The sequence below is a fragment of the Bidens hawaiensis genome, unplaced genomic scaffold, assembly GCF_021521415.1.
Source record: "Bidens hawaiensis isolate Kalapana, Puna unplaced genomic scaffold, B.hawaiensis_p1.1 tig00015556_1, whole genome shotgun sequence".
In the NCBI taxonomy this organism is placed as follows: Eukaryota; Viridiplantae; Streptophyta; class Magnoliopsida; order Asterales; family Asteraceae; genus Bidens; species Bidens hawaiensis.
Window position 1 is genome coordinate 349102 of NW_027492394.1, and position 27517 is coordinate 376618.

Below are 27517 nucleotides of genomic sequence, written 5' to 3' on the forward strand. Positions count from 1 at the left end.
GATTGTACTTGACAACTAAAATGAAAGTTATGATTATCATTGAAGTATATGCATGAATTATACTATCCTATCACTAATCAATAATAAATAACTTAAATCATTATACTCCGTTATTTTTATTTATTATTATTTCTTTTATATTTAAGTGTTTCAAATTAAGTTCTAAATAATAATATAACAAAACAAATCCTCATTAATCCTTTAATTAAATAATTAAAAACAACAAAAGAACATGTTTCAATATTCGTTTAGACGTATTATGACTTTATACGGCTGAATATCCATTTAGACGTATTATGACTTTATATTTTCCGGAAGTTTATCTTTTAGTCGCCATAACAAGTTCCGATATCATACCGACACCTTAGCATCCAAACAGTAACCAAAAAAATTCGCGAGTCACCGTCATAACGCACGGGTTTCACACTTGAACACTCCACTTAATATTAATAAAATGATTTGGCCTTCTTTATAAACCAACAAGCACACCAAACCAAAACTGGGCCATAAACATGCCACACATGACCTCTTATAACTGGTCTACTCATACAAGACAGATAAGTTTTTAATATATATAATTTTTTAAAATTCACAAATATTTTTTTTCTTCTAAAACTAGAATAAAAATATATTACCATAACCAAAGTTGCATTCTCCTTCTCCCGGTGTTGCATCCGTCACCGGCACCGGCGGTTACCTCCTCCGCCGTGGATCAAATCACCGGCGACGTATTCAATTATGTGGAAACACATATGGATTCACATATTAATATCTCTACAAACTATCTTCACTAAAGCCGAGTCAACGATCTACTTGCCTACTGATTCTGTATCTTCTGCGATGACTTCCACGTGTCCGGCGCCGGACGCTAGCCTCAACTACCGTCCGATTATCGGAATCGTTAGCCATCCCGGCGATGGTGCTTCCGGCAGACTTAGTAATGCTACTAATGCTTCGTATATTGCTGCTTCGTATGTCAAGTTCGTTGAATCGGCCGGTGCTAGGGTTATTCCGCTTATCTACAATGAACCGCTTAGTAATCTACAAGCTGTAATAATTAAATCCTTATATTTTAATCGGTTGATCTGAAATTTAATCGTCAATATTATTTGATTTAATTAGTTTGAGCATATGTTAACCATAAGTCATAACCTAGTTTTGGTCATTTAGGATTACTGAACAGTGATCGAATGGTGTTAACCGTCGGTTTTGGTTAAGTTCGGTTAATTGTCTAATGTATATTTTAATTATTTTTTTCCTTTGTTCCGTTGGAAATATGTCGGTTCCAAGCTTGGTTACACATTGTTGCAGCATAAATTTAAATGTTTGAATCTATAAAATAGAGGTATAAAATATGGAAAGTGGGGTATAAAATTTGGAAAAACACAAACATACAAGGTTCGGTTTGGTTTTGGTTAATGTCGGTTAACAAAGATACATTAACTATAACCATAACCGAATGGTTGATTTGTTTCATTAATTTAACCATAACCGATAGGTTTTGTCGGCTATGGTTAGTTTTTTCGGTTAACAGTTCAGTTCTTGCTCACCCCTATCTGTTAGTGTAATCTATGGATAGTATATGGATGCACGGCTTTTATGGTTACGGCTACCTTACAAAATCATCTGAAGTTGTCAATTTTGAATGTTACCACAAATATTGGTGGTTCTGATTAAAGATCATTACTAGAAGTATATGCTCATTCAATTGAATCAAATAATAAGTGTGATTCATTTTTGCACAAATTCTATTCCATTTGTACACTTTAATCTTGCTTTGAATGTGTTCGAGTTAATTAACTTCTACAATTGCATTGCAGAAGCTCAATTTGGTCAATGGAGTGCTTTTTACAGGTGGATGGTCTAAAACTGGCCTCTACTTTGATGTTATTGAGGGAATTTTTAAGGTATATACAATTTCATTCCCAAATACATTTAACATATTCATGCACGTTTAACATTATTGTCTTCTTTTATACTCCACTTTTTGCAGCAAGTCTTGAAGAAGAATGATGCAGGTGAACATTTCCCATTGCTTGCAATATGCTTAGGATTTGAACTCTTAACGATGATTATTAGCAAAGTAAGCAGCTGTCCACCATTATTACTTATTTTAAAGGAATATAAGCACTAGTCTTTAGTAATCCTTATCGTTTTGGACATAGTTTATTCACATGCAATTATCATTTCTTTTTCATATGTAGTGTTTGATGTCTATACTTGTTTGATACGAAAGTATTATTCACCATCTAATAATAAATTTGATTTAAACTAATAATATCCTTTTTCTGTTCATTCTGTGTTTCCTTGTTTTGAGTATAACTTTTTATTTTGTTCTTTTATGTCACTAGAACAATAACATCCTTGAAGCCTTTAGTGCATCAGATCAAGCTTCTACACTTCAATTCATGAACAACATTAATATTGAAGAAACATTGTTTCAAAGGTATTAATAAAGCTATAAGTTAACAAACAAAACTTATCGGGCTACCAAAAAGAATATAATAAAGCTATAAGTTAATGTTTGTTTTTCTTCAGATTTCCTCCTCAGTTGATTTCAAAGTTGAGTACAGAATGCCTTGTGATGCAAAACCATAAAGTGAGTACAAACATTATGTTTCATATTATGTTAAACATATACTAAAATGAGCTTAATCCCAATTAACATATTTGCATACGGGCTAATGAACCTATGGATTTGTAACTGTAACAGTATGGCATATCACCAGAAACATTTCAAGGTAACACAGAACTGTGCAACTTCTTCAAGATCTTAACTACTAGTACCGACCAAGACAACAAGGTGCATATCTTTCTCACCGATTACTATTTTCTTAAGTCTCAAAGATTTGGATTTTAAAAAGGAAAATGAATTGGTCAGGTATATGTATCAACAGTTCAATCAGAAAGCTATCCTGTGACTGCTCTCCAGTGGCACCCAGAGGTATTAAGTAATATAATAATGATATCTATTATTAATTATGCACCACAATTAGCGGGTCGGTTTTAATAAAAATGCGACAATGCAGAAAAATGCTTTTGAGTGGGGCTCTTCGATGATTCCACATTCAGATGATGCAATCCAAGTGACTCAACATGTTGCCAACTTTTTCGTAAGGTATATTCTGGATAATTCAAATGTTCTATTGTGTTTTGGAATATATTATATATGTAATGAGAGATTGTTTCTATATTTACAGTGAGGCTAGAAAATCATTGAACAGACCACCTACTGAAGAAGTGCTTGCTAACCTTATTTACAATTATAGCCCCACTTATTGTGGGACTGCTGGGTAAGTTTTCTGTTTTGCTCAAAATATGCATAATGTGTAATGGGTTGTTGTGTACAACCCGACAATATATGTAAGCAAAATGTGGGATATATATGAAATTGGACATGATATCCGAAATTTTTTTATCTTTTTTTTTATGGGTGTAGGAAAGGATATGATGAGGTTTACATCTTCTCAGAGAGTGAAAAAGTCGCAAGACTTTGATTTGTTGCGATATTGTGCTACAGGGATTGTAATTGGTTATTTCAAGATTGTAATTTGTATTTGGTATTGATGTGTCGAGTAAATCATGCATATGTTTGCACTCGATCATTGTAAAGAAATGTTAGTACCTTTATACCTGTGTTAAAATTAAAAACAATGTATATATGTTATTATCGTTAGTAGTGTTTCTTTTACCAGTTGATGTGCATCAACATATTTTGTATATCTTATCAAAGTATGAAATTGTCTACATTGATTGTAAATATTTTGTTTTAGAAGGTTATAAGAAATGAGGAATATGTTGCATTAAATAACTATAAGGTGCATAAAACTTAAAAGTGATTGGTATGAATCCACAAGTTTAGATGTGTTACGCTATAATCTTATTTGTTTTGATTAATTTAACAAGCACTATTGAAGAATGAAATTAAATGCTAACATTAAAGTCAGCTCGTTCTTGTGGCTTAAACAACGGGCCAAGTTGGAAATGTTTGAGTGGTCTAGTTAGTGTCTGACTGTCTGTTCAATTGTTCCTGGTCTAGATGATTGTTATGTATTATTTTATGTATTGTCGGATGAGTTTAGTGTTGTTTGCTGTTTGTCATGTACTTTTAGTTTGGGTCTAGCCACTTGCTAGAGCCCAATTAATAATATTGTTGTTCAAAAAAAAAATCTTGATCCTTATGATTATGGATCTAGATAGGCTATGATTAACAAGTAATGTAAGTGATATTTGAGAGGTATAAGAGTTTATAGAAAACACATAGTTAAAGGTGAAATGATATCTTTGATATTCATATATTCTGAGCATTGTTACATATATTTAGAATATATATACAAGACAATATCACATCTACAATTGTACTATTATTTCTTGTGGTCATGCACGATAGCACGTTTCTAATGGCTTAGCATGATGGACCTGTCATTTTCCAGCTGTCATCTGTTGTACGCTCATTTTTGTCTTTTACCGAGCCCTTATGTTATCTTAATCTCCTCTTGTAACAATGCTCTGAGCATGGCTCTTACGGTCGCATTTGTACCAATGCTTCTTTTAGGGTGTTACCCTTACACTAACCATGATCTTAAACGCTTCTTCTATGGACATACACAATAATTAATGCCCCTTCAGTCATATCACTTCAGGCCATATAGGACTATATGGTAAAAACTTCCATGCCCCTATATCATTATGATGCTCTAAGGCTATGTGTAATGGGAAATGGGGTTAGGAAAGGAAACAACCCCCACCTTCTTTCTGATTGGCTGGACAAAGTTGCGGCCCCATCTTTTTTATTTAACGTTTTGTACACAACTTTGGGAGACTTTTGAAGAACCCCCACCCCACCCCCACACACACAACAAATATGTTCAAATTGGAGCGAGTAATAACATTTTCTTTAGATTTAATTGGTCCGGGTCTGTTTCTGAGGTAGCCTATCTTGAACCGGTCCAGAGAAGTCACATGAGCTTGTCTAGTCCCTGTGGATGGCATACGTACATACATACATACGATCTAATCCTAGACGAGGGAAAATAATAGAAAGCGTTAAAAGGAATTGGCGGGAAATCGAAGGAACCCTAAAGCAATTAATTGCCACCAATTTCTAGATCAGTGATTGATTGTTCAGAGCCATGGCTGACCTCGAAACCCTAGGTATACTCGAAGAGATTCAAGCACTCGTCTCCGATAACCTTCAAGTGGTACGTCTTTCTTTTATATTATACCAATTGAGGCAACGGTTTGGTTTATGCTCATTTCAACAATTAATATTATTCCTTGTTAATTAATATGTCTTGTAGACTAAATAATATTATTTATTTAGGTTTTTTTGATTGTTTACAGTAACAAACCCTAAAACCACTCAGTATTGGTATTAAATTATTAATTAATATGGTGCTTATTTGTAGGTTTCTTACAAATGGTTGAGTAGGAATTTTTCAGTGCCATCTGATACTGCTAAGAGGTGAGTTTATAATTGCAGAATCATTATATTAGCTTATTATTCAAGACAATTTATTTCATCTAAAAGGCTATACTTTAAGTTATAATCTTTATTATGGATTTATTATTATGCATAGACTGCTTCAAGAGTTTGTGGAAAAGAATGGAAGTCAACTGGAAGTTATATATTCTTTATCTGGTTGGTTGAAAAATAACCCGGAAGCTTACCATGTTAAGCTTGTTTTGGGCTCTAAACTTTCAGGTTAGACTCTATAGCTATAGACTATGCAGTTGTATGTGTATGTTCAGTTTATATGTGATTTGGTTCAACCTGTCTTTTGGTTGCTTTATAAATGTTTTTAAATTTTATATCTTTGTATGCAGAAATCAAACAAGAATTTGGTGATGGTTGTTCAGTTCAAGTTTACAGTGTCCAGTCTTGTGTTCCTAAAGATCCAGCAGTTATTTGGAATGCTGAGTATGTGCAATCAGAAGAGCTATTCAAGGAGCCTGCAAATGCTGTTAACTGCTTGCGTGATAATCGGTGAGTTATTTATTTATTTATTTATACTATGTTACCATATATTTAGTTTTTGATTGTTTTTTCAGGTTTTGTGGTGTTTCAAATTCATTTGTAAAACGCAACACAGAGGGGGCACCTGTTATAAACAGCGCAGGTCCACAGTTAAAAAGTGTAGGAGTCCACGGACAGTCAAAAACAAGTTCTATTAATCAAACTCCCAACATTTTAATTGGAAAAGAAAAAGAGCAATCAAACCCTAAACCCAATCAAGCCATAAATGTTCAAAGTGGAACTCATAAAGAGCAAGTTCCTCAAAACAAAAAGAAATTACAAAATGATAAAACCTCCTCTGGGACTTCAAGCTCATTAGCTAGCATGTGGGGCCGTGCATCTGCAAAACCAAAAGGCGAGCCTGCTTCAGTCAAAACCGAAACTATTGTTCCTATTTCTAATGGTTTGTTTATTTTTAGTCAACTTTAAAATGTGGAAAGTTTGTTTTTCTGATGAAGTTGAAACATGGCAGATGCGCAGGTGCGTGCTAACGAGTCTGTAGAGGATGAAAGCAGTGATGATGGTGATGATAATCAACAAATGAACTTCAAACGAGCGTCTAATGGTGAAGGAAATAATAATAATAGAAAAAGACGGGTTGTGATGGATTACTCTGATGAAGATGATAATGTTGAAGATGCAGTGAATCTTGCATCACCAGATCCACCAAAAAAGCAAGTTTCGGTTCTTGATTCCAAGAAAAGTTCCACAATTTCAGGTCTTGAAAGTAAAAATTTGGATTTTGATGAAGAAAAAGAAGTTAAGAATGAAAAGGTGAACAAGATTGACCACAAGTCTGTAAACGAGAATAAACGTTCTCACGAAAACGAAGTTAAACAGGAAGATAAAACGAGCGATGTGGTTAAAAACGAGAGTAAAAAGAGAAAAGTTTTGAAGACACGAATCGATGATCGTGGGAGAGAAGGTACGGTTTCTCTAAAATTTTTAAGCCATGTTTATAATAGAAAAATATAAATTATTTGATGTTACTTGAAAAGTAGGCATGTAAATGAACCGAACAAACATGAACGCTGCAAGTTCGTGTTTGTTTGTTTCACTTTAACTGAACAAGCGATCGAGCACGGACACATAAACAAACGAGGTTTTCTTGTTTGTGTTCGTTCATTAAAAAAATGGGCATGCTGGCGTTCGTTTATTTTTGTTAGTTAATAGTATAAAGTATAAACGAATGGTTCACGAATGTAAACGAACAAACACAGTTGATCATAGATGAATGAGCATATGTATCCAAACGAACACCGGTAAAAAGTAAACGTGAACATCAACATATTACATACCGGCCTTAAAAACTAAATAAAACTACTGAACTAAATTGTAAGAGATGATATTTTGCTTTCATAAAACTAAACTTAATTGTAATGGGCCTGATATTTCAAATTAATATACAAACGAACGTAAAGTAACAAACATAAATGAATGTAATCGAACAAGCATAAGCGAGCATAAATGTAAAAATGTTCACAAACATAAATGAATGAATGAGACATGTGTTTAAGCTTGTTTGTATAACTAAACGAGCAAAATTTTTTGTTAATGTTCGTTCCTTTATTAAATAAATGAACTTCCCACCGAACGGTTCACTGAATGTTCAGTTCGTTTACAAGCTTGTGAAAAGCCTTAAAACTACCCTTGAAAAAGTAAAAAAAAATTATATAGCTTTACAAAATTTTAATCTATTTATCAGATGTTTGTTTTTATTTTGACAACAATGTGTATGTTTCAATTTATCAATTGTTTATTAGTAACCGAGGTGGTTTGGGAGGATGATGAGAAAGAAACAAAACATGATGACAATACAAGAAAGGATAAAGGTGACAATAATACCACAAACAATGTTGTTGTCAACAGGTAATAAATACTACCTTAGTATTTTTTGCTATTTAACTGATTTTGTCACATCTAGTATTCTTATGGTTGGATTTTTTTTAAACTCAGGCCCGTTGCAGCAGCTCCTAAGAAGTCACCTGCGGTGTCACATGCGACAGGCAAAGCAGGAAACAAGAAAACTAATGCGAAGGATCCTAAACAAGGGAATATCATGTCATTTTTCAAAAAGAAGGTTTAATGGTTTTTACCAAACTACAACTTGGTTATATGTATCTCTGGTTTTATGCTGATTAAATTATTAAATGCTAGATACAAGTTGCTTTCTGTTTTCATGTTGTACATTTATTGAAGCTAGTAGCTGAGGGTTTAATGGTTGCATAAATACACAAAGAGGGTAGATTTAAAGTTGTAATTGGAATTTTAGGAAAACATTACAAAATTATGGCTAAAAATTAATCAGAATAATTCTGAACAAGTGAAATCAACAAAAGTGAACTATCTTGAAGAAACTGATGTAACTGAGCTTCATGTTCTTTCAGCTTAGTCGTATCAAGTTTGTTGGCTCGCTTAGCACATATCGAGGTATTTCGTATTTTGTACCTGAAAATATGAAGAAAGTTTATAATCCCATAAAGTCAAGTACAGTACAACCCGTTTGATTACCTGTTTCATCATAACAATTGTCATGTCAGGTTTATGAACAATTACTCCTGCACTATCTAGAGTTGTTTGAGCGAGCTCGGCATCAGACTCAGCTGCTGCGTGTATCGCGTCCCATATTTCTTTTTTCATAGTTCAAAAAAATATTATCAGAAAAAAAATGAGGCAAAACAAAAGTTATATATATTTTCTCTAACAAATAATCATAATATAACGTTTGTTACAAGTGAGGGTATACATCAGTTTTGTTTTGAATTGTTATATCTCTGAATTTGATTAACCTGACATGGCTGGCTCTGCCTTTTTATTCTACTGGAGAAGTTACAAATAATTAATATGATTAAGAAAATATAATAACAAAATAGCCATCTAAACTTGTTTTCAATAAAAGTTACATGCTTAAACTTTTAAGACAAGTACTGATAACCTTTTAACTTGTGTGACTCCATTTATTCATAAATTTGTTGAAGCTAGTGTCTAATGCCATACATTGAGTATGCTTTTTCACCATATAAAGTTTTACCTTTCTTGCCACCGTGGTGAGGAGCCGTATCCCAAAACTCATCGCGCATCTGCACCAACTGATTCCACGTAACGGGCCGTGGGAATTCCCACGGCTTTGGCTTTCTTATACTCTTCACCGTACCTGCCATATAAACGAGAACCTGGTGGTGAAGGTTTGCCAACACCATGAATCAAGAAAAAGAACAAAGACTTACTGTCTTGTTTATTTAGTGATAATACGAAACAACCCATAACTTTACAGTTAACCGGCTATTTTATTGTTGTATTCAAAACAAATGAAATAATTACCAGAAATATATAAATAGGACTGAGTAGTTGGGCAGCTTCATTACTCTTTCTCGTGATAAAAAGTCACTTTTAAGCATTCAGATTCATGTGATTATCCACTAGTTTTGATTAGATACTTGTCTTGGATAAAATCTATTTCATGAAAATTATTGACTGCAAACTCCACCCATAGCCCACTGTACGAATTTACCATCGATCCAGACTAGGTGTATAAATCATGTCGCGTTGATGAGTCGAAGGTTTTCGAGTTGGCAGGTTGAATAACCGAATAAGTTAAGGCAAACACGACCCATAAAGTTATTCGTGTTAAGTACGTCACCCTAACCCGGACACACTTAAAATTGTGTCATGTTTTAGGTAGACTCGTAATGTTCACTTAAGAATACGATTTAATAACAACTTAAACGAACAATGATTAATCTCGAGAGAACTTTTTCCTATAAAATGTGTCTTTCTAATTGTTTGTGTTCATTATATTTCATTCCCGGTTATTAACTTATGTTAATTTGTTTAGCTCGAGATTAGAGGAATGAGATGGAAAGAATTGAAGAATAGGGAGCAGGTCCGCTCAACCTTTTTGGGGCCTAAAATGAACCCCTAAGCGGGGCTTTTTCTTAAAAAGAAAAAAAAGATACTAACCTGTTTATTTGCAAACTTGCAGGCAAATCTCGACAGACTCTTACGTGGACCAACTAAACAGAGAAATATAATAGAAAAAACAAAACTTACAAAAGAGCATAACTTTGGTTACAAGTGAAGTTAATTGGCCATTAGCAGGGCCAGTGAAGTTAAATGGCCATTAGCAGGGCCGGAAATGTTTCAACGAGTTGGGTCATGTGACAAATTGCCATAGACAGTTTGACTCAATTGTAGCCCCGAATACCATCAATTATGCCTCTGATTTATGATAAAGATAATCATTCTAAAATAAAAAGTTTTGCTTTCTTAATAAACTCAAAACGATATGTTCTCATATCTCATGTTAAATCAAAATCAATGAAAACGTTGAAACTAAAACAAGTCATCTTAGAGTTGCTAATTACTTTAGAAACCCAACACTTCTAATGTGCTTTTATAAAAGTTTAACACTATATTTAGAAATGTAACAACCCGGATTATAGAAACATATCTCGAGCTTAGGTAAAGGTTAAGTCCCTGACTGGCAATATAGAGTATGCAAAATACAAGCAGTACAAATCTTAAACACCGTTTTAACTATAACGAATCGAATCACCAAACTTGTTTCTCATATAACTAAACTTATGTTCATCGTAGTTGACCCGTTTTAAGTCAACAGGCTTTTGTTCTCCAAACACAGCTTCACCTCCTTTATCTTTAACCCGATGCTTTGTTCTTTCTTTTTGGGTTTTAACCCGAACACGTTTAACCTCACCATTCGCTCCATAAATCTCAGCATACTCTTCTCTTTTTGAAACTCTATGCTTGTTTGGATCTTTTACACTAGAAGATGATCTAACCTTAACGGGCTTTATTTTTTCCGGGTGTTTTTCATTTGGGCTATGGGCCTGATGGGCTTCTGAAAGTGGGATTGGAGTTCTATGCTTTTGAACTAACGGGGGCTGATTAACGGACCCGTCTTCAGGCATTATGAGATGATCTTTTAATGGCGTGAGGCCCGTTTTAGAATTTTTGATAGATCTGAAACGAGTTGACCCAAAAGACGGCCATACTGCTTCTTGTTCTTCTTTAACCGTTTCCATGAACTGACTTTTGGTCAACTTTTCCTTGTTTGGTTGCTTGGTATCACTCTCCACCTTATCCTACAATTCACATGATGGATTAGCTGATAACAACCAAAATATTTTTCTAAAGTAAACACGGAAATTAGGCCCGTAAACGAACCAAACATTTGAACAATTCATGAACCATTTTGTTTATGTTTGTTTATTTAGTAAACAGCAAACATTAACAAAAGTTGTTCATTTAGACGGACATGGACTGCCATGTCTAGTTCGTTTCACTTAAATTCGCTTTATGTTCGCTCATTTATGTTTGTTAATTTGGGTTTTTTTAAGTTCGTTAGTTTGTGTTTGTTAATATATTCATTTAATTGTTTATGGTCCAAATTTTTCTGGTTTTAAAAACCTTTTAGGCCCAACACATTGTTCTTCACATTACTTTTAACTAATTTTAGCTCAGTTATGTTTTTTCGTTTACGTTCGTGAACCGTTCGTGTGTATAGTTAACGAATGAACATAAACGAACATGAACATGTTCATTTTTTTAACGAACAAACACATACATGTTCATTTGTGGTCGATTATTTGTACGGTTGAAGTTAAACGAACGAACGAACACAAATTGACAAATATGCTCCCTTCAGCTCATTTACAAGCCTAATGAAAATTGCATTGGGTAAATAATAATCAGTTGAAAAAAGGATTAATCACTCTTACCACCTTCGTGAGATATGATGAACCGTATCCTTGTTGAAGTATGCATACGATATAACCTATCAAGATGGCACCTATTACCAAAACAAGATCTGCCAAATGCATAAAATAAAAGTTTAGAATATTGTACAACATATTTTATGTTAAATTATATCTAATCATATTAAACATGGTGAAACCTGTAGAAGAAACAGAGGTGTCATGAAAATCACAATCCTCTTGATTTAGAGAAATTTGTCGAAGGGCCGCATTTCCTCGATCAACAACTAACAAAGAACATGTTGGTCTCACATAGACAACATCAAAATCAGTTGAAAACTGTGCATTCTCACTCGGCCCGTCTCTGTACCCTGCCACACTTGATTTTCCTCCAGCAATTGTTGTCACACCTACACATATATTTGCTCTTCAACAATCTTTTATCATATGATCAATATATTAAGTGAAAGTGATGGCAAACCTGCTTCACTAATCTTTCTAATAGCAAGATTAAATGTATCAGCAACATAAACGTTTCCTTTATCATCCATAGTAACACCTTTCGGGTGATCAAAACGGGCATCGTTTGGTTTTCCATCTGCATGTCCCGTATAACCCTGGAACGACCCCGCGATTAATCTTGCTCTACTATCTATATCAACAAACTATTAATAACAATTAACACTTTCAATACAAATATCGTGACAACGATAAAAAGAAGCTTACATTGGGACAACGGAGGAGTAATTCTAACAATGTTGCTGTTGACCGAATCAACGGCATAAAGTTCACTGTCATGTGATACTTGGATGGAATAAGGTACAACACCTAGCTGGTTGCCTTGAGCAACTGTTTCTACTAAATAACCGTCTTCAAATTGAAGAATGTTATTTACATTCCCATCTGTACCAAATTAAGATGTGAAAAGGGAGGCCACATTAGAGGTGCAAATCGTAAACATAATCAAAACCAGTTAAACGAACATAGATTTAGTACACTCAATGTTGTAAAAGTAGGTCTACAAGGCCGAGTACTCACCGAGTACTCGCTACAAGGTATGATGCCGAGGGGGGTTTCTTTAACTCTGCATAATTATTAAGGAGCGATCAAAAGTGGTCAACTTCAGCCAAAATCACATCTAGTTGGTCAACTTGGACCGAATTTGATTTAGAAAGTAAAACATAATTCATATTTCTATAATATTAAGAAAATAATATCACTGTTTTTTAGCTAATGAATAGCAATTTTTTGAATAAATTAGTAATTAAAATGTATAATTATTAAATGTATATTGATATTTACTTATTTTGTTATAAATTAATAGTGAACTTTTGATATATGGCATATATATCTAAAAATTAATTTTCTTTATAGTTACCAATTCCATGTACTCCCCAAGTACTCCGAGTAAACCCAACTCCTCAGTCGCCCCCCTAGGGTCCGCCTAGCGACTTTTGCAACCATGAGTACAGTTAGCGCGGTTGTTAATAAGGTTAATTTCGATAGGTTCTTATTATCTGTTAATAACCGAACGAAGGCGGTTATTAGGTAGGTTAGGGATATTTCATTCCATTCAGAAACAGTTTAGGGTTTAGTAACGGATATTCGGAAAACTGATTGTTATCTGTTAATAACCAGTCCACAGAGTTATTGAAGTAGAAGCATCTGGCATCGTAAAGTATTATAAAATAATGAAAAGGTAGACGTACCTGATGATATTGGTGGAGGTTTATTGGAAGATGATAATTGTTTGATGACCGGAGCTGATGATTAATTAAACACATGAATACATACACGTAATGTAATGTAATGTAAAGAACTGAATCATATATACAAAACTAGAGTACCGGCGGTGTGAGGTTGAATCTGGAAGATGCAAATGGAGAGTATCAGAGAAACAAGTGAAGCACCGGTTCCCCTCATCTCATACATACCGGACTGGACTTTACTTCTCTGATCACCAACAATGGAGGCTTTGTGTTCAATCCAGGTTACCTACTGACTTCACACTTCACACACATTACATTACAAGTTAAAAGACTGGTTAATAATAGCATATGTAGATTTTTAATTTAAAAATATAATAAATGTACAGTCCTAAAATCCTAAATCTAAAGTCATACTTGTATACGATATTTCACTCATGTCCATCGGAACTTGCTATTATATTTTTAATGGATGTTATGATTTGCTTCGATGGTTTTGTGTTTCAAGTATGTTATGGATTTGTGTTTTTTTTGTTTCATATATGTTAATGATTGTAGTTTTTGTTTCAAATATGTTACGGATTATATATTAATTAAGACTTCTAAAAGTTTTGTTTCATTGCACATGTATTATTCATTGTATGTTTAAACAAGTCCCTTTACAGGTTAATCTGTTACTAGACAGCTCTATGTTCGTGTTTGAAAAAAATGACACGATTAGTTATCGTGTCGTGTTCGAGTTTAATACCACAGGTCATCGTGTCTTATTGTATTGTGTCCGACAGCTCTATGTTCGTGTTTGAAAAAAATGACACGATTAGCACTACTTTTCTTTTATCTTTGTTGTCATTCCATATTTCATTTGAATCTTGATAATGATCACCATATGATGTATGGAAGACAAACACAAACTAATGCCACGTACAAACCCGATTAACCAAAGTACCAAACACAATCTTCTACTAATTTCCAATCACACGACAACATCTTACAAATTACAATCTTATACGCCTGTACCTTGTCCAAAATTATGTAATATCAACCAGACGTCTGTTTGGGTCAGTGAATCAAAAACGAAATTTTGGTTTAAATCGTTGATTAGTTTCAGATTTAAGTTATACATATGGGTTTGATTTGGTTGCGGAACACTTTGGTTTTACACTTGGGTGATAGCGTCATAGCACATTCGCTCTAGCGATCATGGACGACCTGGTCAACTTTTCTTTGGACAAGCACCGTTGTAAACCAAAATTTAAGATCTTTAAAAAGTGTCTTTGACTATTATACAAACATGTATGAGTTTATATGAAAATTATATAATTTCCTTTTGTGTTTTGTAAAGATTATTTGATGTTTTCCTCGGATTTATGAATTTAATTCTAGAACTGGACCCAACTCTAATCTCTCTTTGGTTATTAGGTTTTAAGTTTTACCGGGTTTTTCAAATATTTGGTCTATATAACTAAAAAATAAATATAATGCTAAATTATATGGGCTAGAGCTTTCATAATTGTTTTTTACCAAATCTCCAAGAGGTGATTTTATTTTCAACCCCAAATGCAATTTGTGTTTGCCCATCATCTTGTTTAGATACAGAATCACACGTGTACACATTGTTAAAATGTGTACATCTTGTTATTAGAACACCATCTTTGTATCGGTAGAATTAAGGCGATAGCGAAACAGTAATCGATGGAATAGTAATGTACAAGGTTATCTGGAATCGAGCATCTAACACTATTAATATGGGTATATTTGGTTTGACGGGTTTTTCGAGTTTACCCGAATCCTTAAAATAGTAATTAGTATGATTGGTAAGTGTATATAGTATATGATCATCTTTAATATAAGAAAACCAAAAAATTAATAATAGTAAATTCACAAATAATTTTTTTAGTTATAACTAATACCAAGTATTTGATTACATATGCGTGTGTTGCTGATGTAAGTAATGTAATAAAGATATATGTAACATATAACTTAATAAACATATATGTAATAAACTAATAAACATATAATAGAGGTACGAGGCTCTAATTTAATGGCCAACACCAGGACTAGGTGTAGACTGCAATATCCGATCAATCTGAGCAAGATGAAGAACAAAGAGCTTTTCGCTTAAAGCATGCGCATACGGGGGCGCAGTGGTGCCCTCCTTAACGGCACTACTGACCTCCACAACGGTTCCCTTCTTCTCAGTCAACGCCTTCCTTGCATCTAAACGTGGCGCACCATATACCAAGATCACAATCATAAAAAGCGTGATTATATCTAAACGAGCCATGATATGATCACCGAATTATGATCGTTCTAATATGCTCCTTTGAATGGATAATATTAAGAACTTGTTATATGACTAGCTTAGTAGCATCTATGCTTGTTTGAATGAAATAATGCATTGCATGCTTAGATATATATACTACGTATATACACAGTGGGTGGTTGTAATAAGAAATAGTTTAATGTAAGGTGGGTAGGTCCATATGAACTAAGCAGCCGGCAAGATGCTGCTGCTGTTTTGAGTTTTACTTTTTCTTACGACTTTTGTTTCCAACACTTCAGGAACTAGTGGCATAAAAGTAGGGATGGGCCGGATGGCATATCGTGTATACCCGTGCACGATAAGACACGAACACGAAATGTGTATACTTGTACACGACACGAAAACTTACGTGTACCTGTATCCTAAACACGAACATGTTACTACCTGGTATACACGATAAAACACAATAATACACGATAAAAGTTGTTTAGAAACACATATTTGACAACATGTTTAGTGAAACAAAAGACGGAGAAGGAATGTTCGTGAGTGGTGGCGGCTGAGAAACAGAGAGTGAAAATGTTATAAAAATCTAACCAGGTACTTAACATGTACTTAACAAGTAAACATGTATTTTACATGTTTAAACACAAAAATTAACAGGTAAATTTGTGTCTACCTGTCTAGTACACGAAACTTGTTAAGGCCTTACATGTTATATGTTAAAGTCGTGTAGGTACGTGTCGTGTATTCGTGTCTTGTGTATAAATTGTTAGCCCTACATAAAAGTAAATACATGACGTACAAGTGTAGGATGCCAATGCATGGGTAAAGATGAATGGATGAAACAAACTGCCAAAGTTAAATCATCTACAGTTACTTAAGTAGTTGACTTGTTGTATACGAAAAACAATGTAGACTTAATTGTTAGTGTTTATGTAATGTCGATCACTACATGAGGTGGGGAACTCTTTAAGTGGCACCAATTATGATGAAATACAACCTAAAAAGGTTATGTCTTGGTGATATGAACTCTTTTCTTTCTCTAATAAGATTGAATATTACCAAACTCGATCATTTATCATTGCTTAAAATAACCTTAATCAAGATAGAGTTCGAATCTATATCAAGACATTTACTAGACAACGGTAAATTCTTTTATATGTTATTTGTAGCATATACAACTTACCTACGGTATGGTCAAGTGATATATACTTACCGGACACTTTAAAAATGTGAAAGAAATATTGAGTCAGAAGCCGGTTTAGGGCATTATTGAATTCTGAATATGGTAATTAGTGTGATGAGGATATTATTATGTAAAATTTAAAAGTTGACCTAGGCTAATGCTAATGCTAATGGAATTGAAGAATATCAAAAGGAATAATTTTTTTGTAGTGTTATGGAGGTTTAGTGATACACGACAACCTAATTAGACAAAAGTAGGCAATGAAGTTAAATTAGTCAACTATTAAAATGAGTTTAGTTACTTGTTAATTTGTTATAAGAAATTTATAATGGTCGGCTTGTATTTGAGATAACCTCAGGACTCCAGTCCTTCAAGGATATTTAAATAAAAGTATAAACAAATGCAATGTACTTTATGCCGGATATTTTCTATATTGAATCATGGATAGTTTTTTTGAATTGTTATTATTATTATTATTATTTTTTACATTTTGTTAATTATCTGTTTAGGTTATATGAATTCAAATTTGTGATAATTCAAGAAACACTATATATCCGGGAAATTCTTGTCTAATTTCTTTTATTTAAATAACACATAATTTGTCACTTCTTCGTTGCAAGGAGATTTTATTTTTTTGTGAAATAATTTTTTAAAAAACTCTGTAACGTTTTTTTTACACATGACCTTCTATTTGACATCTTAACTACCTTACCATCACAATATCATATCAAAGTTGGTAACATTTTATTTCACCTCATGTAATTGGATTTATTAATTGTAGTAAGTTTGTGTCAAACGTCAAAGTTGGACTTAGCATGCTTCATTTCCGAAAAGCTCAGTAACACGTTACGTCATGAGGGATAAAACTATACCTTACTTCAAATACGAGCACACCAATGTAAATGAAAGGCTTGTTTCAACCATCAAAATCTTGCATCCTTCTTTAAATTATCAATGTTGGCTGGAAGTTCTGTGACATCTGCCCCGATCCGACCCGACCCAGGTACCCGTTTCTCTGACCCGATCTCTCTTTTATTATTTAATATTTATACTTATATTTTACTTTTAATAATAATATATATTTTCCTTCCCGCCTCTTTCTCTCTCTTTCTTTCCGCCGTCCCGTCCCTCTTCCTTCTCTCTTTCCGCCTTCTTTTCCCTCTTGTCGCCGTCCCGCCCTTACGCCTTGTTTCCCTCCTCTTTGCTTGTCCTTTGGTTCTTCCCGCCTAAGGATGTCTGCAGCTCCACGCGCCAGACTCCTTACATGGAAGCCTGCGTGAAGACATCTTGTTCCTGCGATGCGTGAAGAGAACTCTTCTCGCAGCGCGCTAAGAATGCATGTTCTTCCCGCAATGCGCTAAGAATGTATGTTCTTCCCGCGATGCGCTTAGAATTCTTGTTCTTCACGCAGCACGCTAAGGGTTTGTGATTCTTCCCGCAGTGCGCTAAGGATTGTTGTGCCAGCCTTCGCGCTCGCGCACTCAGCCTTCCCGCGCTTAACCCTTGTATCTTCTGTTTAAATCTAGCCGTTTGCTTTTGTGTTGTCTTATCTTCTGTGCTGTTGACCTAACCTATCTAATGTCTGAATAGTTACTTTCGGCGCAGCATGCGTACCAACCCCCATTGGTTGGTAGAAAAAGTGACTGACATTATCTTTTGAGATCTGCTTTTGCCATGCTTGACCAGTACCTTTATCTGAACCGCCCATGCCTGTTACTGTGCCCTGTCAGCTTTATCTTGCCCCCTGCAGCTGCCATATCTTTTGATATCTTTTGCTTTTGGATTCTTATGCTTTTTGATATCTTTTGCTTTTTGAGATCTTTTCCCCTTTTCTAGGGATTATATCTCCTAGGGTTTCTCTATAAATAATAGTATTATTTTTCCTAACACATCACACACAAAACACTTAATCTCTCCTGTTCTCTTGCTCCTTGCTCTCTCTGCCGTCTTCCTCTCTGCCTCCGTCTTCCTCCTTGTTCTTCCTGCTTTTCCGGTAATATATATTATAATTTACTTATTAATTATGCTAACTTATAATCAAGACTTAAAACAAATCATTAAAACAATAATCTTTAATTATAGGTTAACCTTGCTTGTTTAAAAGTTGGTTCTTGCTTTATCTATCACCGCATCGTTTATCATGTGAGTTATCTCGTATCTAATCCCTTTTTATTTTAAATGCTTTGGGATGTTCATGTGTTCATACAAAACTTGAGTCTTAAACTTGTTTATGAACTTTAGTCGCGCAGTATCCCATGTGTTGAGGACGTTTACTTGGCTGTTTATTTGTATGTGTGTATCATTAACCGCTTTGTTCGGCCTATTCCGCAGTTCCGTTGGTACCATTAGATGAACACGGGAGACCTATCGTTTACGGTTTTCTTTGTTTACACTTGCACAGATGTTTTCTCGTTTTTATGCTCAATTGGGAGCATGGATTGAACTATGATCTATGAACTATCTTAGGCTTGATCACAATCTGATTACACCCTTGTTAGACTCTAGACATACACGTGTTGCGCGCAGATTTACTGTGATTATCTATGATTATCTATTAAACTTGATTTCTCACCAACACGCAAGTGTTTGACGTTTATTTTAACACATGTTCAGGTTTGCAGTAGCTGTTTTGGAGCTTGTGGACACGTAGGACGTTTTTACTTTTGGACCTAGAATTAAAATGTATCAAGACAAGTTAATGTTGTTTGAATGTTATAATTTATAATATATTGATTTATGTTTGATTTATGTATTTTATTTTCCCCGCTGCGCGTGCGCGATAAAATGTGTATTAATAAATATTGACACCAATAGTGTCGCGAGTAATGAAGCAATATGTGGCGCCCCGATGTATAATCCGCCTTTGGTCGGGGTGTTACAGATTGGTATCAGAGCTCGTTGACTTTAGGATAGGTGGTTAGACGTAACGGCCTAGAATACCTAAGAGTCCCTTCTCGCGCATGAGAGAAATCTCATGTTTGCGCGCTTATTGTTAATTACTCGTTATTTATGAATATGCTCGCGCTTGCGCAGTATATGATTTTATGTTTTATTTCGCGATATTTCGATTTTTGTTGAATTTCGATTTTTATTGATTTTACTTACATATTCGTTTGTTGAATTTGAAAATCCGAAAAGTCATGGTGATACATGAATAGTTGATTTTCAATTTCCATTTACGATTATGTTCTGAGGTTGGAGACTTGAAAAGTCATGGTGATACATGAATTGTCAACCTCCAATACTCATTTTCTTGTATATTTTATATTGAAGATTGGAAAGTCATGGTGATACATGAATCGTCAATCTCCAATACTCGTTTACTAGCTATTTTAAATTGAGAACTCGGAAAGTCACGGTGATACGTGAATTGTCGGTTCTTGATTCGAATTTGTTACCCTTATTAAGTCTGCATTTAAAGTCATTTATTTTACTTTAACTTTTGATAGTATCTAACTCTGCGAAACCAAGCTTTATAAGATTAAAACTTTGCGCTAAAACCAAGATATTAACTAAAATTTAAAACTTTTATAGAATGCCTCCGCTATCTCGCCGATTTCAGAGAAGAGAAGCCTCGCGCATGCGTAGACAGCAACGTTCCCAGGAAATGGCCGCCGCGATAGCCCAAGCCTTGAGCCAAAACAATACCTCCAGTTATAACATTAAGTCCTTTAACGCGGGTAACCCTCCAAAGTTCACAGGTCTTGAAGGAGCCACCGTGATGCTCCAATGGCTCGAAAAGATTGAAAACACTTTCCTCCATACCCAATGCCCTCATGACAGACGAACCCTATATGCCTCCAGTGTCCTGGAATCCAGAGCGCTTACATGGTGGAATGGAGTAGCCCATGCGCGTGGCGCAGAAGCTGCTTCCAGCATACTCTGGGAGGAATTTAAGGATCTCTTGACGCGAGAATTCTGCCCTCCCAACGAAGTAAAGCGCCTGGAGGAAGAATTTTGGAACCTGAAGCAATACAGTGGAGAAGCGCGCGAGTACGCGACGCGCTTCCACGAGCTAAGCTTACTGGTCCCTCACCTTGTTACCCCTTCCCGCCGAGCCATCGAGAAATTCCTTGGGGGTCTCCCCATGGAAATTCAAGATTCTGTATGGGCCAGAAACCCAGTTACCCTCTCTGACGCCATCGAATTGGCCGCTGTGCTCAGCGACAACCATGTCAGAGCAGGAACCCTGTTCCTGCGGGGAACTGAGAAGACCAAACCCACCAAAACTGCCCCTGAACCCGCAGAAACCAAACCTGAACCCTCAAACCATAACCAGAAACGTAGGCGCAGACAAGCTTACGCGCTTACCAACCCGCCCATAGTCCAGCAACCCGCTTACCAGCCTCTAGCATACGCCCCTCAACCTCTGTCAGCCTACCCAACACCTCCTATAGGCCACAACTATGCCATAACCAATCCCGCACTCCCTGCCCCGCCAACTAAGAAACCTTACACAGGAAACCAACCCTTTTGCCCAACCTGTAGACTTCATCACCCACCTCAAGTCCCGTGTCGACAATGTAACCGATGTGGCCGCGTAGGTCACTCCGTTGAGTACTGTAGAACCCCTCCCTCCAATCCGATTGCGCCAACACCACCAGCTTACCCGCAGAACCCACAGCCAACTTACCAAAACCCACGACCCAGATCGTGCTTTAACTGCGGTGATCCAAGTCATTTCCGGAACGCGTGCCCAAGGCTACAAGTTCAGATTACTCAAGCGAGTCCGGTGAACCAAATTTCGAACCAAGTGACGCGTGGCCGAGCTTTTAACATAACCGCGCACCAAGCGCAAGCGAATAACGACGTAGTTAATGGTACATTTTTGCTTAACGGATTTTATGCATCTATGCTTTTTGATACTGGCGCCGATCGAAGTTTTATCTCTCGCGCCTTTGAGCGGAAGCTTGCGCGACCGCGCGATAACTTAAAAGAAGATTTTTCAGTTGAATTGGCTAATGGCGAAACTGTTTTAATAAACTCGGTAATTAAAGATTGCACGCTTAACCTTAACGAAAACGATTTTCTGATCGACCTCATCCCTATGCCTCTTGGAAGCTTTGATGTTATCATTGGTATGGACTGGCTCTCGAAGAATCGCGCCGAAGTTATTTGCGCCAAGAAATTGATTCGCATACCTCGAGAAAATGGTGATCTTCATATCTACGGCGAAAAACCCTCCAGTGGTCTTAAACTTATGTCTTGCGCCGAAGCCCAAAGACTCATGCGGAAGAAGTGTATTGCATTTCTAGCCCATGTGGTTAAACCTGCTGAAGAGAAGAAGCTTCGCGATATCCCTGTTGTGCGTGATTTTCCTGAAGTTTTTCCTGATGATCTTCCTGGTATCCCTCCCGCTCGTGAAGTCGAGTTCCGTATTGATCTTGTCCCTGGTGCTTCCCCCGTAGCTAAATCTCCTTACCGTCTTGCACCCGCTGAGATGCAAGAATTGGCCAGCCAACTTCAAGAGTTGACTGCTAAAGGATTCATTCGCCCTAGCTCTTCGCCCTGGGGTGCTCCGGTGTTGTTCGTTAAAAAGAAAGATGGATCGTTTCGCATGTGTATTGATTACCGCGAGTTGAACAAACTCACCATTAAGAACCGGTATCCCTTACCGCGTATTGACGACCTCTTTGATCAACTCCAAGGTGCCTCTTGTTTCTCGAAGATTGATCTCCGCTCTGGCTATCACCAGTTGCGTATCCGCGATGAAGATGTTCCGAAGACTGCTTTTCGAACTCGTTATGGCCATTTTGAATTCTTGGTCATGTCCTTCGGTCTAACCAACGCACCCGCCGTTTTCATGGATCTTATGAATCGGGTGTGTAGGCCTTTCTTGGATAAATTCGTGATCGTGTTTATCGATGATGTTCTGGTGTATTCTAAGACCAAGGCCGAGCATGAGCAACATCTCCGATTGGTATTGCAAAAGCTTAGAGCCGAGCAACTCTATGCTAAGCTTTCCAAGTGTGAATTTTGGTCGGATGAAGTACAGTTTCTTGGTCATGTTGTAAACAAGATGGGTATTCATGTCGACCCATCCAAGATTGAAGCAATCAAGAACTGGATTACGCCATCCTCTCCTTCTGAGATCCGTTCCTTTCTGGGCTTAGCTGGTTATTACCGGCGTTTCATTTCGAACTTCTCAAAGATCGCTTTGCCTTTAACAGCTCTAACGCACAAAGGTAAACCATATATTTGGGGCTCGAAGCAAGAAGAAGCCTTTCTGACGCTCAAGCGTTTGTTGTGTGAAGCTCCTGTTCTTGCGCTACCTGAGGGTAATGATGATTTTGTCGTGTATTGCGATGCATCCAACCAAGGTCTCGGTTGTGTTCTTATGCAACGAGGCAAGGTTATCGCTTATGCATCGAGGCAACTTAAGGTTCATGAAAAGAATTATACAACTCACGACCTCGAGCTTGGTGCAGTTGTTTTTGCCTTGAAGATCTGGAGACACTACCTTTATGGTACTAAGTGTATCCTCTACACTGACCATAAAAGCCTTCAGCATATCTTTGATCAAAAGGAACTTAACATGAGGCAACGCCGATGGAACGAACTCATCAGCGATTACGATTGTGAGATCCGGTATCATCCTGGTAAGGCTAATGTGGTAGCCGATGCGCTCAGCCGAAAACCCTGCCAACTTAACTGTATCTTGCCGCGCACCCAGCTTCACTTCGCGCCGATTCAAAGCAACCTTGAATCGCGTATTCGTGACGCGCAGCGCGCATCCATCAGTAATGGTAACCTTCGCGCCGAGTTAGCGTGTGGCGCGGAAGCACTTTTTGTCCCTAATCTGAGTGGAATTCTCTGCTATCTCAATCGCATCTGGATCCCTTGTGATGAGAATCTTCGCGCTGATATCCTGAGTGAAGCGCACAAATCTCGGTATTCTATTCATCCCGGCGCTGATAAGATGTACAAGGATTTGCGCATAACTTATTGGTGGCCCGGTATGAAAAAGGATATTGCTGTGTTCGTAGCTAAGTGCCTGACTTGTTCTAAAGTTAAAGCTGAACACCAGCGCCCATCTGGTTTGCTCGAACAACCAGAAATTCCTACGTGGAAATGGGAAGGTATAGCGATGGACTTTATTACCAAGTTACCTTTGACAGCAAGCAAACATGATAGCATCTGGGTAATAGTGGATCGATTGACTAAATCTGCTCACTTTCTGCCCATTCGTGAAAACTACCGTGTTGAGCATCTCGCGCAGCTTTATGTCAAGGAAATTGTCTGCCGCCATGGTACTCCTTTGAGCATCATATCCGATCGCGATGGCCGTTTTATATCTCGCTTTTGGAAATCTCTCCAATCTGCGCTAGGAACTCGCTTGGACATGAGTACGGCATATCATCCTCAGACTGACGGTCAGTCTGAGCGAACTATTCAAACTCTTGAGGATATGCTCCGATCTTGTGTTCTTGATTTTGGAGGTAATTGGGATTCACACCTGCCTTTGATCGAGTTTTCTTATAACAACAGCTATCATTCCAGTATCGGTATGGCCCCATTTGAAGCACTTTACGGTCGTAAGTGCCGCTCCCCGATTTGTTGGAGCGAAGTGGGTGAAACTCAAATCACAGGACCCGAACTTGTTCAAGAGACAACCGATAAAATCGCCAAGATCCGTGATCATTTGCTGACTGCCAGAAGCCGACAGAAGAGTTACGCAGATCGTAGGCGAAAGCCTCTCGAATTTCAAGTTGGTGATCTTGTTCTCCTCAAAGTGTCGCCTTGGAAAGGTGTTGTCCGCTTTGGGAAGAAGGGTAAGCTTGCTCCTCGTTATGTTGGTCCATTCAAGATTCTCGCGCGTGTGGGAAAAGTTGCCTACAGACTTGACCTGCCGCTCGCGCTCAGTAATGTGCATCCAACGTTCCATGTTTCCAATCTCAAGAAGTGTTTAGCTGACGAGAACCTTCACATTCCACTTGATGAAGTTCAAGTTGATGAATCCATGCATTTCATTGAGAAGCCTGTTGAGATTATGGATCGCGAGGTTAAGCAAACCAAGCGCAGTCGTATCCCTATCGTGAAAGTTCGCTGGGAGTCCAAGCGCGGAGCCGAGTTTACATGGGAAAGGGAAGATCAAATGAAGATCAAGTACCCGCACCTGTTCTCTGCGCAACCTACTTCGAGATAAATTTCGGGACGAAATTTCTTAAAGTAGGGGAGACTGTGACATCTGCCCCGATCCGACCCGACCCAGGTACCCGTTTCTCTGACCCGATCTCTCTTTTATTATTTAATATTTATACTTATATTTTACTTTTAATAATAATATATATTTTCCTTCCCGCCTCTTTCTCTCTCTTTCTTTCCGCCGTCCCGTCCCTCTTCCTTCTCTCTTTCCGCCTTCTTTTCCCTCTTGTCGCCGTCCCGCCCTTACGCCTTGTTTCCCTCCTCTTTGCTTGTCCTTTGGTTCTTCCCGCCTAAGGATGTCTGCAGCTCCACGCGCCAGACTCCTTACATGGAAGCCTGCGTGAAGACATCTTGTTCCTGCGATGCGTGAAGAGAACTCTTCTCGCAGCGCGCTAAGAATGCATGTTCTTCCCGCAATGCGCTAAGAATGTATGTTCTTCCCGCGATGCGCTTAGAATTCTTGTTCTTCACGCAGCACGCTAAGGGTTTGTGATTCTTCCCGCAGTGCGCTAAGGATTGTTGTGCCAGCCTTCGCGCTCGCGCACTCAGCCTTCCCGCGCTTAACCCTTGTATCTTCTGTTTAAATCTAGCCGTTTGCTTTTGTGTTGTCTTATCTTCTGTGCTGTTGACCTAACCTATCTAATGTCTGAATAGTTACTTTCGGCGCAGCATGCGTACCAACCCCCATTGGTTGGTAGAAAAAGTGACTGACATTATCTTTTGAGATCTGCTTTTGCCATGCTTGACCAGTACCTTTATCTGAACCGCCCATGCCTGTTACTGTGCCCTGTCAGCTTTATCTTGCCCCCTGCAGCTGCCATATCTTTTGATATCTTTTGCTTTTGGATTCTTATGCTTTTTGATATCTTTTGCTTTTTGAGATCTTTTCCCCTTTTCTAGGGATTATATCTCCTAGGGTTTCTCTATAAATAATAGTATTATTTTTCCTAACACATCACACACAAAACACTTAATCTCTCCTGTTCTCTTGCTCCTTGCTCTCTCTGCCGTCTTCCTCTCTGCCTCCGTCTTCCTCCTTGTTCTTCCTGCTTTTCCGGTAATATATATTATAATTTACTTATTAATTATGCTAACTTATAATCAAGACTTAAAACAAATCATTAAAACAATAATCTTTAATTATAGGTTAACCTTGCTTGTTTAAAAGTTGGTTCTTGCTTTATCTATCACCGCATCGTTTATCATGTGAGTTATCTCGTATCTAATCCCTTTTTATTTTAAATGCTTTGGGATGTTCATGTGTTCATACAAAACTTGAGTCTTAAACTTGTTTATGAACTTTAGTCGCGCAGTATCCCATGTGTTGAGGACGTTTACTTGGCTGTTTATTTGTATGTGTGTATCATTAACCGCTTTGTTCGGCCTATTCCGCAGTTCCGTTGGTACCATTAGATGAACACGGGAGACCTATCGTTTACGGTTTTCTTTGTTTACACTTGCACAGATGTTTTCTCGTTTTTATGCTCAATTGGGAGCATGGATTGAACTATGATCTATGAACTATCTTAGGCTTGATCACAATCTGATTACACCCTTGTTAGACTCTAGACATACACGTGTTGCGCGCAGATTTACTGTGATTATCTATGATTATCTATTAAACTTGATTTCTCACCAACACGCAAGTGTTTGACGTTTATTTTAACACATGTTCAGGTTTGCAGTAGCTGTTTTGGAGCTTGTGGACACGTAGGACGTTTTTACTTTTGGACCTAGAATTAAAATGTATCAAGACAAGTTAATGTTGTTTGAATGTTATAATTTATAATATATTGATTTATGTTTGATTTATGTATTTTATTTTCCCCGCTGCGCGTGCGCGATAAAATGTGTATTAATAAATATTGACACCAATAGTGTCGCGAGTAATGAAGCAATATGTGGCGCCCCGATGTATAATCCGCCTTTGGTCGGGGTGTTACAAGTTCAATTTTCAGTATGCTTTTATCATCGTCATCAAAATCATATTGACATACCTCGGCTAATCACAATATATTTAATATACCAAACCCACCAAATTCATCACAAGGACTCAAACTACTTACACAAAATAAGCAACTTGGATGTTAAAACTGATAAATCAATTTTCAAACTCTTGAATTCGTAAATTTAACCAAACCATTGGTTATTAGTCTGGGACGATTATTTCGATACCCTTTTATCAGTTAATTTGATAACAGACTTAACAAACCAACTTTTTCCTCACTAGTCCCGGTTTTGTCTAAGCTACTACAGGTTTACATATTGGTAAAAAACGGTTTCGGTTATTAACGGGTTAGTAGGGCTGGCAGTTCGTGTCTTAACAGGTAAAAAGCGACGCGCGTAACACAAATATCAAACATGAATACGACTTATTTAACAACTTTATATGTCATGACTATATAACAGTTTTAAGTTTTGTGATCAATAAGGGAAAATGATGGAGTCTAGCCTACTAATTTCATTTATTTAAGAAAATAGAAA

The 27517-nt window shown here is 37.0% G+C and overlaps 3 protein-coding genes across 3 annotated transcripts; 2 read left to right on the forward strand and 1 right to left on the reverse strand.

Annotated features, from left to right (window-relative positions):
• The first annotated feature begins 606 nt into the window (after nt 1–606).
• On the forward strand, nt 607–3694 carry LOC143549418 (gamma-glutamyl hydrolase 2-like). The gene is made up of 10 exons (XM_077040318.1): nt 607–1050; nt 1821–1907; nt 1994–2083; nt 2352–2446; nt 2539–2599; nt 2714–2803; nt 2882–2944; nt 3030–3118; nt 3201–3293; nt 3440–3694. The coding sequence occupies exons 1-10, from the start codon at nt 739–741 to the stop codon at nt 3495–3497; spliced, it is 1038 nt and encodes a 345-aa protein (XP_076896433.1). The 5' UTR covers nt 607–738; the 3' UTR covers nt 3498–3694.
• A 1344-nt stretch (nt 3695–5038) lies between these two features.
• Nucleotides 5039–8493, forward strand: LOC143549401 (uncharacterized). The gene is made up of 8 exons (XM_077040300.1): nt 5039–5201; nt 5409–5464; nt 5580–5704; nt 5827–5986; nt 6052–6419; nt 6489–6941; nt 7780–7885; nt 7973–8493. Exons 1-8 carry the CDS (start codon nt 5133–5135, stop codon nt 8100–8102), a joined length of 1467 nt encoding a protein of 488 aa, XP_076896415.1. The 5' UTR covers nt 5039–5132; the 3' UTR covers nt 8103–8493.
• Nucleotides 8494–10349: 1856 nt separating this feature from the next.
• LOC143549390 (uncharacterized) lies at nt 10350–15720 on the reverse strand. The gene is made up of 6 exons (XM_077040290.1): nt 15489–15720; nt 12457–12633; nt 12212–12382; nt 11931–12140; nt 11755–11843; nt 10350–11118 (listed from the first exon to the last, which is right to left on the reverse strand). The coding sequence occupies exons 1-6, from the start codon at nt 15718–15720 to the stop codon at nt 10549–10551; spliced, it is 1449 nt and encodes a 482-aa protein (XP_076896405.1). The 3' UTR covers nt 10350–10548.
• Between the last annotated feature and the right edge of the window lie 11797 nt (nt 15721–27517).

Coding starts and splice junctions, on each gene's coding strand:
- LOC143549418 (XM_077040318.1), top strand. CDS start 739: ATGTGGAAACACATATGGATTCACATATTAATATCTCTACAAACTATC. Junction 2,084..2,351: donor TAACGATGATTATTAGCAAA/GTAAGCAGCTGT, acceptor TTATGTCACTAG/AACAATAACATCCTTGAAGC. Junction 3,294..3,439: donor ACTTATTGTGGGACTGCTGG/GTAAGTTTTCTG, acceptor TTATGGGTGTAG/GAAAGGATATGATGAGGTTT.
- LOC143549401 (XM_077040300.1), top strand. CDS start 5,133: ATGGCTGACCTCGAAACCCTAGGTATACTCGAAGAGATTCAAGCACTC. Junction 6,420..6,488: donor TATTGTTCCTATTTCTAATG/GTTTGTTTATTT, acceptor GAAACATGGCAG/ATGCGCAGGTGCGTGCTAAC. Junction 7,886..7,972: donor AACAATGTTGTTGTCAACAG/GTAATAAATACT, acceptor TTTTAAACTCAG/GCCCGTTGCAGCAGCTCCTA.
- LOC143549390 (XM_077040290.1), bottom strand. CDS start 15,720: ATGGCTCGTTTAGATATAATCACGCTTTTTATGATTGTGATCTTGGTA. Junction 12,141..12,211: donor TAGAAAGATTAGTGAAGCAG/GTTTGCCATCAC, acceptor ATATATGTGTAG/GTGTGACAACAATTGCTGGA. Junction 11,844..11,930: donor CACCTCTGTTTCTTCTACAG/GTTTCACCATGT, acceptor TGCATTTGGCAG/ATCTTGTTTTGGTAATAGGT.